General features: G+C 45.0%; 2 protein-coding genes across 2 annotated transcripts in view; one reads left to right on the top strand and one right to left on the bottom strand.

Annotated features, from left to right (window-relative positions):
* LOC141122062 (uncharacterized) overlaps nucleotides 1-20,637 on the top strand; it is a 218,349-nt gene that overhangs the window by 164,818 nt on the left and 32,894 nt on the right. The gene's annotated exons all lie outside the window — the stretch shown is intronic.
* On the bottom strand, nucleotides 9,832-14,768 carry LOC141122025 (uncharacterized). Its single transcript, XM_073611822.1, has 2 exons — nucleotides 13,929-14,768; nucleotides 9,832-11,312 (listed from the first exon to the last, which is right to left on the bottom strand). Exons 1-2 carry the CDS (start codon nucleotides 13,963-13,965, stop codon nucleotides 10,150-10,152), a joined length of 1,200 nt encoding a protein of 399 aa, XP_073467923.1. The 5' UTR covers nucleotides 13,966-14,768; the 3' UTR covers nucleotides 9,832-10,149.

Below are 20,637 nucleotides of genomic sequence, written 5' to 3' on the forward strand. Positions count from 1 at the left end.
TTATATAATCACCCTTCGGCGTCGGTCAAGGTGAATGGGGTTTCATCCAGGGAGTTTAGGATGGAGAACGGGACTAGGCAGGGGTGTCCCCTGTCCTCCCTTTTATTTGTTCTGTCCTTAGAGCCTTTGTTGGCAATCCGTCCATCCGTAATAACTCAGATTGCAGAGGGATGATGGTAGGGCGAGAAGAACACAAACTGGCAGCATTTGCCGACGACATTATGTTCTATATCACGAACCCTAGGATCACAATCCCGAATTTGCTCCAGATTTTGAGGATGTATGGAGACATTTCAAACTTCAAAATAAATCTGAGCAAATCGGAGGTACTAAATTTAAATGTGGGCAAACAGGAAGAAGAGAGTCTGTCTGAGGCCTTCCCCTTCCCCTGGAGGAAGGAAATTAAGTATCTGGGAATTAAATTAGCTAACACACTGAAAAAAATGTTTCTAATTAATTATATTACCATGTTGGACGAAATCAGGCAGGAAACAAGAAGCATGTCAATGCGGCCCCTTTCTTGGTTCAGACGCATTAATGCAGCCAAAATGATGTTAACCCCTAAAATACTGTATAAATTCCAGATGCTTCCAATCCCACTCCCACACTATTATTTGAGAGCCTTACGAGGCCTAATCGTGAGCTTTGTCTGGCGTGGCAAAAAGCCACAAATTGCTCACTCAGTCCTGATTAGAGGAAAAAAAAAGGAGGACTTGTTCTTCCAGATTTCAATAAATATTACACTTCAGTAATTCTTTCACGGTTTATAGAATGGTCAAAGGAGGTATCAGATAGGAGGTGGGTTAATATTGAACACAGTTTAAGTATCACAGATTTAGGTCACACTATCTGGAACCCTCCAAAATATAGATTACTAAGCACTCAGACAGCGTCACTAACGCAAAACACTCTTAAATTATGGGATCAGGTAGACGCACATAATAAATGGAGTTATAACTCTCCTCTGATATATATTAAAGATAACACATTTTTTGAGCCGGGTATGAGGGAGGTGGGAGGGAATTGGATAAAAAATAGTAGCACACAAATAAAAGACATAGTTAGTACCTCGACTTGAAAGCGGGGACTGATCTTATGGTGGTTGATGCATGGAGGTACACCCAGTTGACGCTCTTTATTGAGAAGCTTCCGAAACCTATTAGAGGTGAGGATGAGTACAGGGCGTTAGAGCAACTGTGTAAGAGAGATAAATCGGGTAATACTATCTCCCATCTCTATAAAATTCTGACTTTGAATGAAGAGCTGGATGAACCTCCATACATCAAGAAATGGGAAAGGGAGTTAGGGTCACAGTGTAGTAAATTCACAATTATAAGGGATATATATATATTTGAGAAGTAGTTTAGCCATGTTGAAGTCATATTTGTCTTTTGTATGTCTTCCATTTTATGTAGAATTCTCTGTGTTTACATGTGCTGATAAGTCAGCATGCCAAAAATTCAGCTAGAAGGCCATTCTGGCCACAGGAGTGTACAGCCAGTACTCTGTAAATATGTCTTATCAATCATTTGTTTTTCACAATGAAAGGTCATTTTGTAATGAAAAAGTTGCTCAGCTATTATTTTCTCCACAATTGAGTTTTTTTTTTTTTTTTGCCTCTTTGGCCAGGACTACCTCCACCTAAGCGTTTGGAGGTTCCAGGTAATGGTGATAGCAGGTATGGTTAGTGATCAAAATATTGATCAAAAGAGGGGAGACTGTAATGGAAATTTGTAAGTTCTGTATATAATTGTATTCTATTTTGTATGTATTGCACTCTGCCATCACTGTGCACACGGCACTAATAATGTTTTCAGTGCATGTTTACATTCTTTCGAGTCCTGATTAGAATAAGCCTGCCTATGTAACGCCCCTTGTTACCATAAATGTACAATTGTAATATTAATGTGATACCTATGTAATCATGTGCATAAAAACCTTTAATTGCGTCATAATAAAGCAGAACAGTAATTTAGAAAGATGCTGAGCGTATCTTTTGTGTCTGTTCCCTACTGCAGTAGTTATTATTAATTTGGAACCACTAATCAATATGAGGATAGGAGTTGCCTATCATCAATTTAACCAAGTCAGAATGTTACATGGTTCCTCAATTGATGTTATGCGAACTGAGATTAACTTTAAATGCCTTGCAAGATGGTATGCCACGCCGGACAGACTTAGCAAACTTTAGCCGGATATAACGGATAGATGTTGGAGAGGGTGTACAAACATAGGCACGATGGCTCACATATGGTGGGAGTGCCCTGTTATTAGAGCATATTGGAAGAAAACTATACAACTAACCAAGGAAATAACTAATGAATCTTTAGTAGAAGACCCATGGATATGTTTATTCCATGGTACTGAGAAGCCTATTAAGCATTACCAATCATCCATTGTCCCTATATTATTGGACTCGGCTAAGAAGCAGATATCAAAGAAGTGGTTGCAGCCAGAGAGTCCAAATACCCGTGACTGGCTTCTCTATATAAACAAAATCTATAATATAGAGTATATGGTCAACCCTGGACTGGTGTCAGATGAGGGGGATGTGGGAATAGATAAATGGGTAGGGTGGTGAAGCTTCAAGAGTACTTGGAGTTACCTAGCGGAGATTACAAGTTAAATTTACGGGTTCGGGCTTAGGGAAAGTATGGAAGGATATACGGAGGTTTGCTAGTTTTATTGTAACCACCTGCAGGAAGGGGGAGGGGTGGGTGGGTTCGGGCGGCGGGGTGGGTGTGTTCGGGCGGCGGGGTGGGTATTAATTATGAGGGAGATTTTTGTATTTTTCCACGACAATGTTGTGTAATCATATTTTTTATTGTATGGCTTTAGTTTTGTACTTATAAAATATAAATAAAGAATTAAAAAAAAAAATCTTGTGCTACATGAAAAAATGCACCTAATCTAAAAATTTTGCATTGATTCATTATATGTGTTCATTCTACATTTGTTTCTTGTGTTGATGTAATTTTCAGATTGCAATTGTATTTTTTTATGGAACCCGTTTCTCTTCTCTTTTTGTTTTGCAGCACCATAGCGAGTAAACGCAGGTAGGCGGGGCACAGAGGGAAGCAGGTGCCTATCCTCCTCTACGAGGCCAATATGACATGACATGTTCCTGGCCACTGCACTCTATACACAGGACTGTATATGACATGTTCCTGACCACTGCACTCTATACACAGGACTGTATAAGACATTCTCCTGACCACTGCACTCTATATACAGGACTGTATATGACATGTTCCTGACCACTGCACTTTATACACAGGACTGTATATGACATGTTCCTGACCACTGCACTCTATACACAGGGCTGTATATGACATGTTCCTGACCACTGCACTCTATACACAGGACTGTATAAGACATTCTCCTGACAACTGCACTCTATATACAGGACTGTATATGACATGTTCCTGACCACTGTACTCTATACACAGGACTGTATATGACATGTTCCTGACCACTGCACTCTGACCATTATTTCTGGTTATCTCTAAACTGATGACCTGTAAAGCTGGCCATACAACTATAGATTATCTGCAGATTTTCTATGGTTAGATGGAAAAAGTGCAACAGATTTCTCCATGTTCGCTAAAATGTGTGGATGGAGGAATCTTCCACTTTTTCCATCTAACCATAGAAATTCTGCAGATAATCTATAGGTGTATGGCCAGCTTTAAGGCTTTTAAAGCATCATCTATGAGCAATTTTGGGTACCAAAGATTTTCATCATTGATACGATACACAGAATATTTTTTTAATACATATTTTTATTATAATTTTACTTTGAACAAGATAGCAATAAAAAAATGAAAAATAGAAAAGGAAGAAATCCAATTGGTCAGGAAAATGACTTGTCTGGAATGTGAAGGTGGAGTCATTATTAATTTGAGTACAATACAATACACAACGTGTTACATTATTATAACAAAGTATTGTAGAAAAGATCACACCATAGAAAATGGGGGAAAGTAGAAAATAAACCCGGATATGAAGGTGACATTTGTGTACGAGGAACACCTTAACAATTACCACCATTTTATTCTCCAGGGCCTCTGCTTTTAGAAAATATATGTTTGGAGTAAGGATGAGCTTCGAGTTCGGGTTGAACTCATGTTCGACTCGAACATCGGCTGTTCGCCAGTTCGCTAAACAGCGAACAATTTGAGGTGTTTGCGTCAAATTCGAAAGCCACCGAACACCTTTTAAAAGTCTATGGGAGAAATCAAAAGTGCTAATTTTAAAGGCTTATATGCAGGTTATTGTCATAAAAAGGGTTTGGGGACCCAGGTCCTGTCCCAATGCAAAAAAAAGTTTTAAAAACTACCGTTTTTTCGGGAGCAGTGATTTTAATAATGCTTAAAGTTAAATGTCGTACCAGGGGGTATCTATAGTATTCCTGTAAAGGGGCGCATGTTTCCCGTGTTTAGAACAGTCTGACAGCAAAACGACTTTTTCAAAGGAAAAAAAGTCATTTAAAACTACTCGCGGCTATTAATGAATTGCCAGTCCGACAATACACATAAAAGTTAATTGATAAAAACGGCATAGGAATTCCCCACAGGGGAACCCCGAACCAAAATTTTAAAAAAATGACATGGGGGTCCCCCTAAATTCCATACCAGGCCCTTCAGGTCTGGCATGGATTTTAAGGGGAACCCCGCGCCAAAATTTTTTTTAAAAATGGCGTGGGGTCCCCCCAAAAATCCATACCAGACCCTAATCCGAGCACGCAACCTGGCAGGGCGCAGGAAAAAAGGGGGGGATGAGAGGGCACCCCCCTCCTTAACTGTACCATACCACATGCCCTCAACATGGTGCTATGGGGTAGCCCCCCAAAACACCTTGTCCCCATGTTGATGGGGACAAGGGCCTCATCTCCACAACCCTTGCCCGGTGGTTGTGGGGGTCTGCGGGTGGGGGGCTTATCGGAATCTGGAAGCCCCCTTTAATAAGGGGACTCCCAGATCCCGGTCCTCCCCCTGTGTGAAATAGTAAGGGGGTACAAAAGTACCCCTACCATTTCACAAAAAAAGTGTCAAAAATGTTAAAAATTACAAGAGACAGTTTTTGACAATTCCTTTATTTAAATGCTTCTTCTTTCTTCTATCTTCTATGTTCCTTCGGTTTCTTCCTCCATTTTCTTCTGGTTCTTCCTCCCGTGTTCTCGTCCAGCATCTTCCTCCGCGGTGTCTTCTTCCCTTCTTCTTCTCGGGCCACTCTGCATCCACCATGATGGGAGACTCCCGCTGTGTGATGCTTCTCGTCTTCTGATGCTTCTTAAATAATGGAGGGCGGGGCCACCCGGTAACCCCGCCCATCTCTGATGCACGGGACTTCCTTGTGGCATTCCCCCTGATGTCAGAGGGGGGCGGGGTCACCCGTTATGTAAGGGTGATCCTGCCCCCTCTGACATCACGGGGAAAGCCTTGGGGAAGTCCCCGTCAAGTCCCTGTGCATCAGAGGGGGGCAGGGTCACCGGGTGGCCCCGCCCTCTATTATTTAAGAACCGTCAGAAGACGAGAAGCGTCACACAGCGGGAGCCTCCCATCATGGTGGATGCGGAGTGGCCCGAGAAAAAGACGCCGCGGAGGAAGATGCCGGACGAGAACACCGGAGGAAGAACCAGAAGAAGATGGAGGAAGAAACTGAAGGAAGATAGAAGAAGCATTTAAATAAAGGAATTGTCAAAACTGTCTCTTGTAATTTTTAACATTTTTGACACTTTTTTGTGAAATGGTAGGGGTACCCCCTTACCATTTCACACAGGGGGGAGGGCTGGGATTTGGGCGTTCCCGTTGTTAAAGGGAGCTTCCAGATTCCGATAAGCCCCCCGCCCGCAGACCCCCACAACCACCGGGCAAGGGTTGTGGGGATGAGGCCCTTGTCCCCATCAACATGGGGACAAGGTGATTTGGGGGGCACCCTCCCAATGTGGAGGGCATGTGGCCTGGTACGGTTCAGGAGGGGGGCGCTCTCTCATTCCCCTCTCTTTTCCTGCGGCCTGCCAGGTTGCGTGCTCGGATAAGGGTCTGCTATAAATTTTTGGGGGGACCCCACGCCATTTTTTAAAAAATTTTGGCCGGGGTTCCCCTTATGTATGGATATTAAGGGGAACCCCGGCCAAATTTTTTTTTAAAAACGGCATGGGGTCCCCCCAAAAATCCATACCAGACCCTTATCCGAGCACGCAACCTGGCGGGACGCAGGAAAAGAGGGGGGGAGAGAGCACCCCCCCTCCTGAACCGTACCAGGCCACATGCCCTCAACATTGGGAGGGTGCTTTGGGGTAGCCCCCCAAAAGACCTTGGCCCCATGTTGATGAGGACAAGGGCCTCATCCCCACAACCCTGGCCGGTGGCTGTGGGGGTCTGCGGGCGGGGAGCTTATCGGAATCTGGAAGCCCATTTAACAAGGGGACCCCCTATCCCGCCCCCCCTGTGTGAAATGGTAAGGGGGTACAAAATTACCCCTACCATTTCACTAAAAAAAGTCAAAAATGTTAAAAAAGAGACAGTTTTTGACAATTCCTTTATTTAAATGCTTCTTCTTTCTTCTTCTGGTTCTTCCTCCAGTGTTCTCGTCCAGCATCTCCTCCGCGGCATCTTCTATCTTCTTCTCCTCGGGCCACTCCGCACCCATGGCATGGGGGGGAGGCTCCCGCTCTTCTCTTCATCTTCTTCTCTTCTTCATCTTCTTCTCCAGGCCGCTCCGCACCAATGCTGGCATTGAGGGAGGCTCCCGCTGTGTGACGCGTCTCCTCTTCTGACGATTCTTAAATAACAGGGGGCGGGGCCACCTGGGGACCCTGCCCCCTCTGACACACGGGACATGACGGGACTTCCCTGTGGCATTCCCTGTGATGTCACAGGGAAGTCCCGTCAAGTCACCGTACGTCAGAGGGGGCAGGGTCACCGGGGGATGAAGAAGATGAAAAAGAGAAGAAGATAAAGAGAAGAGCGGGAGCCTCCCCCCATGCCATGGGTGCAGAGCGGCCCGAGGAGAAGAAGATAGAAGACGCCGTGGAGGAGATGCTGGACAAGAACACCGGAGGAAGAACCAGAAGAAGAAGAAGAAGGAAGATAGAGGAAAGAAGAAGCATTTAAATAAAGGAATTGCCAAAAACTGTCTCTTGTCATTTTTAACATTTTGACAGTTTTTTAGTGAAAGGGTAGGGGTACTTTTGTACCACCTTACCATTTCACACAGGGGGGGCCAGGATCTGGGGGTCCCCTTGTTAAAGGGGGCTTTCAGATTCTGATAAGCCCCCCGCCCGCAGACCCCCACAACCACCGGCCAGGGTTGTGGGGATGAGGCCCTTGTCCTCATCAACATGGGGACAAGGTGTTTTGGGGGGCTAACATAAAGGCATACAAGCCTTTAAAATTAGCACTTTTGATTATTCATGTTCGTGTCCCATAGACTTTACGGTGTTCGTGTGTTCGAACAAACTTTTTTCCTGTTCGCATGTTCTGGTGCGAACCGAACAGGGGGGTCTTCAGCTCATCCCTAAAGGAGAATAAGAGGTCTATTTTTCAAAAAAATATTAGATTAATGTGACAATCGTTCATCCAGCTGTTACAATTTCTGGCTGTGATTTAACACAGTGATTTCCTCTGATCATCAGCTCCATCTAGTGCCCATAATCGGGTATTTTTCCTGAATTACCTCAATTAGTGCAATACTGCATTATGGTCATTAGATGGAGTCAAGGAAATCTATGTATGAAATAAAATACGGCCAATATTCATCATGGCTGGGCGAATGTTGGTCATAACCGTTCAACTATTTTTTTTTTAAACAGACCCCTAAGTGTTTGTGAAATCTTACACCACAAAATGTACTCAGCCAATAAAAAGGTAATGACTCCATTTTTATTTTTCTCCTGCTATCAATGGCCAACACGGTACAACACTTCATCCATGTCTTTGGTGATCTCTGATCTCCTTATGAACTGCTTCTTACATGATGAAGATCATCCATGGAGTATATCTGAGGTGTATATCAGGGTGTGCTTCTTCCCCACATGAGAGCTGTGATGTCCAGCAACATTCATATACAGTAGGTGACCGCGATATTGTGTCAATCTCGCCGCATTTCTCGGCGATATTTGACACCTGCGAGCCACGTCGCGGGAGACAGCACAGAGATGGCTCACTCATCGGGAAAGGAAAACTTTTTTTTCCTTTTGCGATGAGTGACAGGCAGTGGCTGACAGCTGTCTGGTATAAATCCTGAGGGGGAACGCCGCGCCAAATTTTAAATGAAAAAACCGGTGTGGGTTCCCAGGTCTGGTATGGATTGTAAAGGGAACCCCCTACGCCAAAAAAATCGGCATGGGTGTCCCCCCAAAATCCATACCAGACCCTTATCCGAGCAGGCAGCCCGGCCGGCCAGGAAGGGGGGTGGGGATGAGCGAGCGCTCCCCTCCTGAGCCGTACCAGGCCGCATGCCCTCAACATGGGGAACCGGGGGCCTTGGGGGAGTGGGGCGCCCTGCGGGCCCCCCCCACCCCAAAGTGCCTTGTCCCCATGTTGATGAGGACAAGGGCCTCTTCCCGACAACCCTGGCCGTTGGTTGTCGGGGTCTGCAGGCGGGGGGCTTATCGGAATCCTGGAGCCCCCTTTAATAAGGGGGCCCCCAGATCCCGGCCCCCCACCCTATGTGAATGAGTATGGGGTACATGGTACCCCTACCCATTCACCTAGGGAAAAGTGTCAATAAAAAAAAACACAGTACACAAGTTTTTACGAGTAATTTATTAGGCAGCTCCGGGGTCTTCTTCCGACTTCTACTACCAGTGTTCCGCCTCTTCTCCCGGGCCCCTCAGCTATCTTCTTCCAGCTCTTTTGCCAGCGAGGGGCCCGGTCTGCTGCCGCTGTCTCGTCACTTTCTTCCGATGTTGACACGACGCTCTCTCCGGCTGGAATGCTTTGTGCGAGCTGCGGAGACATTTATATAGGTGGTAACCCTGCCCCCTTGTGACGCTATGGTCCCAGCATGCGCAGGGACTCTGGGGTCATGCTCCCTTATGACGCCAGAGTCCCTGTGCATGCTGGGACCGTGGTGTCACAAGGGGCGGGGTCACCGCCTATAAAAATGGCTCCGCAGCTCGCACAAAGCATTCCAGCCGGAGAGAGCGTCGTGTCAACATCGGAAGAAGAGAAGAAGCGACGAGACAGCGGCGACAAGACAGCGGCAGCAGACCGGGCCCCCCCGCTGGCAAAAGAGCTGGAAGAAGATAGCAGAGGGGCCCAGGAGAAGAGGCGGAACACCAGGAGAAGTCAGAAGAAACCCCCCCGAAGTCGGAAGACCCAGGAGCTGCCTAATAAATTACTCCTAAAACCTGTGTACTGTGTTTTCTTTTATTGACGCTTTCCCCTAGGTGAATGGGTAGGGGTACCATGCACCCCATACTCATTCACATAGGGTGGGGGCCAGGATCTGGGGGCCCCCTTATAAAAGGGGGCTCCCAAATTGCGATAAGCCCCCTGCCCGCAGACCCTGACAACCAACAGCCAGGGTTGTCCGGAAGAGGCCCTTGTCCTCATCAACATGGGGAAAAGGTGCTTTGGGGTGGGGGGCCCGCAGGGCGCCCCCTCCCCCAAGGCACCCACCCCCCCATGTTGAGGGCATGCGTCCTGGTACGGCTCAGGAGAGGGGGGCGCTCGCTCATCCCCACCCCCTTTCCTGGCCGGCCGGGCTGTGTGCTAGGATAAGGGTCTGGTATGGATTTTGGGGGGACCCCCATGCTGATTTTTTGGCATAGGGGGTTCCCCTTACAATCCATACCAGATTATAGTGCCTGGTATGCCCCTGGGGGGAGCCCATGCCAGTTTTTTCATTTAAAATTTGGCACTGTGTTTCCCCTCAGGATTCATACTAGACAGCTGTCAGCACTGCCTGTCACTCAACGCAAAAGGAAAAAAAAGTTTTCCTTTCCCGATGAGTGAGCCAACGTGACATGCACAGTACCCTGTCGCCGAGAACCAGCACTATGGCATCACGCTGGAAACACAATCTTGCGGTCAGGTACTGTAGAAGACATTTCCCACACTCAAGGCACTAATACACCTCAAGGGTTGTGTGGGATCCCTGATGTACAGGAAGACAGGACTTCAGTGAGGAACAATTCCCTCACTCAGGACAGGAAAGTCGCTTCTCCCCTGTGTGAGATCTGTGATGTGTCGAAAGATGGGACTTACGTGAAAAACATTTCCCGCACTCAGGGCAGGAATACGGCTTCTCCCCTGTGTGAGATCTCTGATGTGTGGAAAGATGGGACTTCTGTGTAAAACATTTCCCACACTCAGGACAGGAATATGGCTTCTCCCCCGTGTGAGATCTCTGATGTGTGTAAAGATACAACTTATCTGAAAAACATTTCCCGCACTCAGGACAGGAATAGGGCTTCTCCCCCGTGTGAGATCTCTGATGTCTGTAAAGGTGGAACTTATCTGAAAAACATTTCCCGCACTCAGGACAGGAATACGGCTTCTGCCCCGTGTGAGATCTCTGATGTATGGAAAGACTGGACTTTTCTGAAAAACATTTCCCGCACTCAGGACAAAAATACGGCTTCTCCCCTGTGTGAGATCTCTGATGTGTGGAAAGATGGGACTTATCTGAAAAACATTTTCCGCACTCAGGACAGGAATATGGCTTCTCCCCCGTGTGAGACCTCTGATGTCTGTAAAGACTGGACTTATCTGAAAAACATTTCTCGCACTCAGGACAGGAATGCGGCTTCTCCCCCGTGTGAGATCTCTGATGTTTGTGAAGACTGGACTTTTGTGAAAAACATTTCCCGCACTCAGGACAGGAATACGGCTTCTCCCCTGTGTGAGATCTCTGATGTTTGTAAAGACTGGACTTATGTGAAAAACATTTCCCACACTCAGGACAGGAATATGGCTTCTCCCCTGTGTGAGATCTCTGATGTTTGTAAAGACTGGACTTCTGTGAAAAACATTTCCCGCACTCAGGACAGGAATATGGCTTCTCTCCTGTGTGAGATCTTTTATGCCTATTAAGATCGGATTTAAATTGGAAACACTTCCCGCACTCAGTACAGGAAAGTCTCTTCTCTGCTGGAAGGACGGCACCGTCCCTCACAGTCTGAGGTTCCTCAGGATAAGAGGAATACGATGGTCCATCTACACTGTGTGGTGCCGGATGGACATTTGAGGTAGTCGGGTTTTCTCCTGGACTATACTGTGTGATGTCCTCATCTTCTACTTTACAGTCTGGAGACAAAGTGAGACAATCCTCTGAGGTTTTCCTCATCTCCCATCCATCTACTAAAATAGGAATAAAAAGATTATTACTAGACATGAGCAGATTGGTTCCCCTAAACCAGGACTCCGCCCACATCAGGCAGCTTTGTCTCTGAGGATCTTACAATTCCCCCCTCAAGGTAACTAGTAAATGGGTCCTCTGTAGGGCGGCAACTAATGATTATTTTCAGAATTGATTAGTTGGCCGATTATTGTTTTGATTAATTGACTAATTGCATAAAAACCTCAAAAAAAGGTTGGTGTATAATTTAGTTAATATTCTTGAATATCTATATACAGCGGTAAATATAAATATCCAGATATATAGTTGGATATTTAATCCACTCTGAGAATACCAGACAGATAGATGTATTATTAGAGGGAGAATCTGCTACATATCAGAATCAGAGATCAACATTATTAAAATGTAAAAAAGAGGTAAAACGCTGTTTTGCAGATGATCAGACAGGAGTGTAATATAATATGATGGATGACAGACTCCCTTGTCATAGACAGGTAGGTGGGTACAAGCTCCCTGCACCTGATGTCACTTATGCTGGCCGAACACAAACTCATTTTTTCTTTCAAAAAAACATTCATCCAATTTTCTAACCATTAGTGGGTCAAATCGGCGTTCATTTTCCACCACAGTGAGCAGAACAGGAAACTTTTCTCCATCGAACACATTTTCACATCATGTATGTGGTTTGTGGTCAGAAGTTACATTCATTTTAGAATTGATTGTTAAAATTAAGTGGAATTTAGTAAATTACACTCGTCCATTCATCGAATGTACAAATAATTTTCAAATACATATTTGTGTGAATATTCTCATTCAAAAATCGATCCGTGTATGGCCAGCATAGGACATTTAGTAGCAGCATGATTTTTTTTAATCATCTCTGATGATGGGGTTAAAAAATAATCCTTTATAGTACAAAAACAGCAGATAATCACTACTATAAGGGATTCATTTATACTGTGAAATAGTGAAAGTAATATATCTTATATCATATATATAATAAATATACCCAGAAGTAGGATATATGGGGATTTTACCTGGGAGTCATGGGGAAAAAAACACTTTTATATTAACCACTTACAGACCAGCCGCCATCATTATATGGTGGCAGGTCGGCACATTCCTGCAAATCACCGTAGGTGTACGTTGGCTCCATTAAGGAGTCATAGCCTGCGCGCCTGCTGCATGGCAGGGGACCCGATCTGTGTGGCTGGTGGCCGCAATGTCCGCTCCTCAGAGAGCCAGAACAGGGATCTGTCAATGTAAACAGACAGATCCCCATTCTGACACGAGAGTTAGAGAGAGATCTGCTGTTCCTAGTTATTAGGAACAGCAATCTGTCTCCTCCTCCAGTCAGCCCAGCTCCATAGAGTTAGAAACAATCCCAGCCCAGCCCCTGAGGAAGGCACGTGATGTAACGCGAATCGAAATTTAAAGGCTGCGCTGCAATAAAGAGGAGAGGATTAGTGCTAAGCAAATGAAATCCTTTTCATACATATAATCAAGCCACAGATCCATCCGTGCGAGAGAAGGGCATTTTTGCCCTCTTTCAAAATGGCGATCACGATCGCGGGACACCTTGAGCTCGGATGGGGGCGTTTCTATCTATCTGTTAGGATACTTATAGGTGGTGAGTCAGCACGCCGCCCGTGCCCCTGGAAGACGTCACCTCTGACGAAACGGCGTAGGGAGGAGCGACGTGCTGACGTCACCACGATCCTCGCTGATCCCGGAAGACACGGGCAGCAGTGTGCAGCCGGCCGGCAATTGTGCGATTATTATTTCTACTACCATGTAAGTGTGATTCTTTTACTTTTTTTAAATAAAGTGTTTAAACTTGTTACGCTATGGGAGCCTTTGTCACTTATTTTTCATGACAATCGAGTGACCATTCGCCACACAGAGGACTCCCATCCTAGAGGTTTATGAGTGTCACCTTCCGGGTCCATACCCGAGGCTGGGGTTATACAGCCATATGCCTGCTTGATCTCCCGAAAAGAGATCTTTGGAGTCGGTAAGGGGACATCTTTCTACATAGGTGGAGGAGTTTTTTCTATCATCACTGAACCCTGGGTGATTTAATCATATGCTATACACCATTCGGATGTTCACCACTCTCTTCCTGGCATAAATCTTGCCTCTATATGAACTATACACTTTTGTGCACTTTGCAGTTTGGACTTTACGTTGTTTATTAATTTTTTGGTTATTATTGTGTGGGTTATGTCATCACTGCTATAATTCACGCATAGAAATAGATATTTGTCAAAATGCATTTACTATTTCATTTGTTTTATGTCATTTATTGCAGCGCAGCCTTTAAATTTCGATTTGTATAACAGATGGATGTGTCTCACATTGTATGGTTGCAGCTTGTTCACATATAATATTTTTCACTTGGGGATAGCGCAGTAATTTTTTTTTCAGTTTACACGTGATGTAACGCGTAGGGCATGACCGGAGTATACAGCGGACCGGAAATCACGTGAGAGGTGGCATGAACACCGTTTGTTTGTCTTTCCTTGGCACATTTTTTATTATATTGATGTAAGCCGGCATCTTTTGTAATGGTAATACACTGTTGGAAGCTTATTTACCTTACATGTGAAATGGATTACCTTGAATGAGGGGCAGAATCCTTTTGGGAAGAGGCATATTGGTGACTCTGGATCCTGGAAGTGGTGGTGATCGTTGTTTTACTGGATGATGATCTAAGGCATATGTTATATGTCCATGAGGTGAGAGTCCTGTGAGCACAGTGGTGTGGTGTCAGCCATTTCACTCATGAGAATACACCAAGGGATTATTTCTTCACCGTCTTCACTGTTTGCACCTTTCTGAATATTCGACTATTCATTCATAAGGACTTTACTGAACTTTTTCAAAATATTTGTTTTCACTTAATTTTTTAATGAAATATTGGATGCACTTTAAACACTTAAAAGTGGAAGTGTCTCTCGCACTACTGAGAGTAACCAGTAAATGTAGCTAGTGGCAGAAATCAAGTGATAAAAAAGTGTATCTAATGCAGCAAAACCTAAAAGTGTATCACAAAACATTGTTTATCAGCACAGCCCCCCTCGGATCCCACCGAGGACCACCAGCATGGCCATCCACACTAAACTATCAGGTATGCCCTCCCTAGACCCCCAGGGAAATACTAGTTTGTGCCCAGGCAGCTGCCAATCAGTGCCCACCACTGCCAGTGCCACCAGGGATGCCTATCAGTGCCTCATATCAGTGCCACGTATCAGTGTCCAGCAGTGCCACCTATCAGTGCGCAGCAGTGCCGCCTATCAGTGCCACCCATAAGAACCCATCTTTGCAGCATTTCAGTGCCCAGTGTCAACTATCAGTGCCCACCAGTGCCACCCATGAGTTCCCATCAGTGGCGCCTATCAATGCCCATCAGTGCTGCATATCAGTGCCACCCATCAGTGCTGCCTACCAGGGCCCATCAGTGCCACAGATTAGTGCCCGTTGTCAGTGCCCCCTCATCGGTGCCACCTTATCAGTGCCTGTCAGTGCCGCCTTATCAGTGCCCATCAGTGAAAAAGGAAACTTACTTATTTACAAAATTTTATAACAGAAACAAAAGCAAAACTTTTATTTTTTTCAAAATATTGTTTAGCAAAAAATAAAAAGAGGTGATCAAATACCACCAAAAGAAAGCTCTATTTATGGGAACAAAATAATAAAAGCTTAGTTTGGGTACAGTGATGAATGACCGCGCAATTGTCATTCAAACTGTGACAGCGCTGAAAGCTGAAAATTGGTCTGGGCAGGAAGGTGTATAAGTGCCCGGTATTGAAGTGGTTAAAAAAAGAAAAACTGAAATATCACATGGTCCTAAGTATTCAGACCCTTTGCTGTGACACTCATATATTTAACTCAGGTGCTGTCCATTTCTTCTGATCATCCTTGAGATGGTTCTACACCTTCATTTGAGTCCAGCTGTTTGTTTATACTGATTGGACTTGATTAGGAAAGCCACACACCTGTCTATATAAGACCTTACAGCTCACAGTGCATGTCAGAGCAAATGAGAATCAAGGTCAAACGGAACTGCCTGAAGAGCTCAGAGACAGAATTGTGGCAAGGCACAGATCTGGCCAAGGTTACAAAAAGATTTCTGCTGCACTTAAGGTTCCTAAGAGCACAGTGGCCTCCATAATCCTTAAACGGAAGACGTTTGGGACGACCAGAACCCTTCCTGGAGCTGGCCGTCCGGCCAAACTGAGCTATCGGGGGAGAAGAGCCTTGGCGAGAGAGGTAAAGAAGAACCCAAAGATCACTGTGGCTGAGCTCCAGAGATGCAGTCGGGAGATGGGAGAAAGTTGTAGAAAGTCAACCATCACTGCAGCCCTCCACCAGTCGGGGCTTTATGGCAGAGTGGCCCGACGGAAGCCTCTCCTCAGTGCAAGACACATGAAAGCCTGCATAGAGTTTGCTACAAAACACCTGAAGGACTCCAAGATGGTGAGAAATAAGATTCTCTGGTCTGATGAGACCAAGATAGAACATTTTGGCCTTAATTCTAAGCGGTATGTGTGGAGAAAACCAGGCACTGCTCATCACCAATACAGTCCCAACAGTGAAGCATGGTGGTGGCAGCATCATGCTGTGGGGGTGTTTTTCAGCTGCATTAATAGGACGACTGGTTGCAATCAAGGGAAAGATGAATGCGGCCAAGTACAGGGATATCCTGGACGAAAACCTTCTCCAGAGTGCTCAGGACCTCAGACTGGGCCGAAGGTTTACCTTCCAAATAGACAATGACCCTAAGCACACAGCTAAAATAACGAAGGAGTGGCTTCACAACAACTCTGTGACTGTTCTTGAATGGCCCAGCCAGAGCCCTGACTTAAACCCAATTGAGCATCTCTGGAGAGTCCTAAAAATGGCCGTCCACCAACGTTTACCATCCCCCCTGACAGAACTGGAGAGGATCTGCAAGGAGGAATGGCAGAGGATCCCCAAATCCAGGTGTGAAAAACTTGTTGCATCTTCCCCAAAAAGACTCATCAAAAGGGGCTTCTACTAAATACTGAGCAAAGGGTCTGAATACTTAGGAGCATGTGAGATTTCAGTTTTTCTTTTTTATTAAATCTGCAAAAATGTCAACAATTCTGTGTTTTTCTGTCAATATGAGGTGCTGTGTGTACAATATGGGGGGCTGTGTGTACAATATGGGGTGCTGTGTGTACAATATGGGGTGCTGTGTGTACAATATGGGGTGCTGATCGTACAATATGGGGTGCTGTGTGTACAATATGAGGTGCTGTGTGTACAATACGGGGCGCTGTGTGTACAATATGGGGTGCTGATCGTACAATATGGGGTGCTGTGTGTACAATATGAGGTGCTGTGTGTACAATACGGGGCGCTGTGTGTACAATATGGGGGGCTGTGTGTACAATATGGGGTGCTGTGTGTACAATATGGGGGCTGTGTGTACAATATGAGGTGCTGTGTGTACAATATGGGGTGCTGTGTGTACAATATGGGGTGCTGATCGTACAATATGGGGTGCTGTGTGTACAATATGAGGTGCTGTGTGTACAATACGGGGCACTGTGTGTACAATATGGGGTGCTGATCGTACAATATGGGGTGCTGTGTGTACAATATGAGGTGCTGTGTGTACAATACGGGGCGCTGTGTGTACAATATGGGGGGCTGTGTGTACAATATGAGGTGCTGTGTGTACAATATGAGGTGCTGTGTGTACAATATGGGGTGCTGATCGTACAATATGGGGTGCTGTGTGTACAATATGGGGTGCTGTGTGTACAATATGGGGGGCTGTGTGTACAATATGGGGTGCTGTGTGTACAATATGGGGGGCTGTGTGTACAATATGGGGTGCTGTGTGTACAATATGGGGTGCTGTGTGTACAATATGAGGTGCTGTGTGTACAATATGGGGGCTGTGTGTACAATATGGGGTGCTGTGTGTACAATATGGGGTGCTGTGTGTACAATATGAGGTGATGTGTGTACAATATGGGGGGCTGTGTGTACAATATGAGGTGCTGTGTGTACAATATGGGGTGCTGTGTGTACAATATGGGGGGCTGTGTGTACAATATGGAGTGCTGTGCTGGGGTGCTGTGTGTACAATATGGGGTGCTGTGTGTACAATATGGGGGGCTGTGTGTACAATATGGGGTGCTGTGTGTACAATATGAGGTGCTGTGTGTACAATATGGGGTGTTGTGTGTACAATATGGGGGGCTGTGTGTACAATATGAGGTGCTGTGTGTACAATATGGGGTGCTGTGTGTACAATATGGGGTGCTGTGTGTACAATATGGGGGGCTGTGTGTACAATATGAGGTGCTGTGTGTACAATATGGGGGCTGTGTGTACAATATGGGGTGCTGTGTGTACATTAATGAGGAAAAAATGAACTTAAATGATTTTAGCAAATGGCTGCAATATAACAAAGAGTGAAAAATGTAAGGGGGTCTGAATACTTTCCATCCCCACTGTATATATATATATATATATATATATATATATATATATATATATATATACACACACATACACACACTGTATTGTCAAAAAGTATTGTGACACCTGCCTTTACACACATGAACTTTAATGACATCCCAGTCTTAGTCTGTAGGTTCAATATTGAGTTGGCTCCGCCCTTTGCAGCTATAACAGCTTCAATTCTTCTGGGAAGGCCGTCCACAAGGTTTAGGAGGGTGTCTATGGGAATGTTTGACCATTCTTCCAGAAGAGCATTTGTGAGGTCAGGCACTGATGTTGGACGAGAAGGCCTGGCTCGCAGTCTCCGCTCTATTTCACCCCAAAGGTGTTCTATCTGGTTGGGGTCAGGACTCTGTACAGGCCAGTCAAATTTCTCCACCCCAAACTCGCTCATCCATGTCTTTATGGACCTTGCTTTGTCCACTGGTCCAAATCATTTGGTGGAGGGGAAATTATGATGTGGGGGGGTAGATTATGGTGTGGGATTGTTTTTCAGGGGTTGGCCTCTTACTTCCAGTGAAGGGAACTCTTAAGGCGTCGGAATACCAAGACATTTTGGACAATTTCATGCTCCCAACTTTGTGGGAGGAGTTTGGGGACGGCCCCTTCCTGTTCCAACATGACTGAGCACCAGAGCACAAAGCAAGGTCCATAAAGACATGGGTTTAGCATGGGTGGTTGGAAATGAATTTCAAGTGCAAAAAATTACATTATAATAGTAACTAAAACATATACAATTTAATGTAACAATCTAAAAAATAAAAATTCCAAAGTGCTATAATGGTGGGAACCTCTCAACTAAAAAGTTGTTGCACTTGAAGTTAATTTGTATTGCAATTATCTGTAGAGGGGTTTCCACCATCCCTGATAAGTTTAAAAAAATGTTTGTCTTCTTCTCATTTTGATGTGTATTACATGTGACATCACATATCACTGGAATGATTACACTTGAAGGTAATCTGTATGGGAAATATCTATAGGAGGGGTTTCCACCATCCCTGCTAAGTTTCACACACAAGTTTTACACATAACAGTGTAACAGGCCTTTTACTGACACTTTTTTATTTTACCTTTTAGATATTTTATATATTAGATTTTAGATTTCAGTTGTGCCCAACCAGGCCGCCCTCCATAGAAAATGTGCCTGTCTGCTGAATTCATCTCCCCATTCCTGCACTGATGGGCATTGATAGGTGCCACTGATGGGCACTGACAGGTAGCACTGATGGGCATTGATAGGTGCCACTGGTAGCACCCAGCACACCCCGTGCGCACGCCTATGATAGCACTGATTGCTGTATAAATGTCAATGGTCCAAAAAAAGTGTCAAAAGTGTCCGATCTGTGCGCCGCAATGTCACAGTCCCACTAAAAATCGCAGATCGCCGCCATTACTAGTAAAAAAAAAAAATCTTTCCCTATTTTGTAGACGCTAGAACTTTTGCGCAAACCAATCAATATACGCTTATTGTGGGTTTTTTTTTAACAAAAATATGTATTAGAATACACATGGGCCTAAACTGTGGAAGAAATTAATTTTTTTTTTTCAAATCTTGGGATATTTATTATAGCAAAAAGTAAAAATTATTGTGTTTTTGTTTCAAAATTGTCGCTCTTTTTTTATTTATAGCGCATAAAATAAAAACCACAGAGGTGATCAAATACCACCAAAAGAAATCTCTATTTGTGGGTAAAAAAGGACGCCAATTTTGTTTGGGTACAGCGTCGCACGACCGCGCAATTGTCAGTTAAAGCGACGCAGTGCCGTATCGCAAAAAATGGCCTGGTCATTAAGGGGGAAAATCTTCCAGTCTGTAAGTGGTTAACCCCTTCAATACCGGGCACTTTCACCCCCTTCCTGCCCAGGCCAATTTTCAGCTCTCAGCGCTCTCACACTTTGAATGACAATTGCGGGGTTCATACAACACGGTACCCATATGACATTTTTATCATTTTCTTAACACAAATAGAACTTTTTTTGGTGGTATTTAATCACTGCTGGGTTTTTTACTAGAACAAAAAAAAAAAAGTTTTCTTCGTTTCTGTCAGTGAATTTTTATTTCTCCTTCACTGATGAGGCAACACTTATGGGCACTGATGAGGTGGCACAGATAGGCATTGATGGGTGGCAATGATGGGCAGCACTGACTGGCATCACTAATGGGCACTGATTGGTGGCACTTTATTGTAATCAGTGCTCTGATTATATATCTCGATGTCCCCTGCGAGGAGATGCCGCTGATTGGCTCTCCTCACCACACACTCTGTCAGTGTGAGGTGATGAGATACAATTACCAGCATTTCCATGTTTACATGTGACTGCCTGTGATTAGATACAGCCGATCACATGGTTAAAGAGCCGCGGCTCTTTACAGAGATCGGGTCGTGCCGTGTCCTTGCAACAAGGTGGGGCAGCTGGGGGAGCGTGCGAGAGCGGGCGTTCTGGGATGCCGTCAGTCTATCAGCCTCCACCTTCTCTGGGGTCAGATGCTGATCTTCCCTGAACAGAGACTTTAAAGTTATTGTATAAGTTGGATTTCTTTTTTTTTTAAACAAACTTGTCATACTTACTTGCTCTGTGTAATGGTTTTGCACAGAGCAGCCCAGATTCTCCTCTTATGGACCCCCCCCTCTCCCCCACATCTGGCTCCTCCTGCCTTCAGAGTTCACCTATAGGAGGCCGCAAAGTATAGTATAGAGTACCCATAGGAAGGTACAAAGTATAGTATAGAGTACCCATAGGAAGGTACAAAGTATAGTATAGAGTACCCATAGGAAGGTACAAAGTATAGTATAGAGTACCCATAGGAAGGTACAAAGTATAGTA

This window comes from Aquarana catesbeiana, unplaced genomic scaffold (assembly GCF_042186555.1).
Source record: "Aquarana catesbeiana isolate 2022-GZ unplaced genomic scaffold, ASM4218655v1 unanchor237, whole genome shotgun sequence".
NCBI lineage: Eukaryota > Metazoa > Chordata > Amphibia > Anura > Ranidae > Aquarana > Aquarana catesbeiana.

Excerpts from the sequence above, each read along its gene's own strand:
- LOC141122025 (XM_073611822.1), bottom strand. The coding sequence starts at position 13,965 with ATGCCTCTTCCCAAAAGGATTCTGCCCCTCATTCAAG. Across the intron at positions 11,313-13,928 it reads GATTCTGCCCCTCATTCAAG|TAGATGGATGGGAGATGAGG; the intron begins GTAATCCATTTC and ends TTCCTATTTTAG.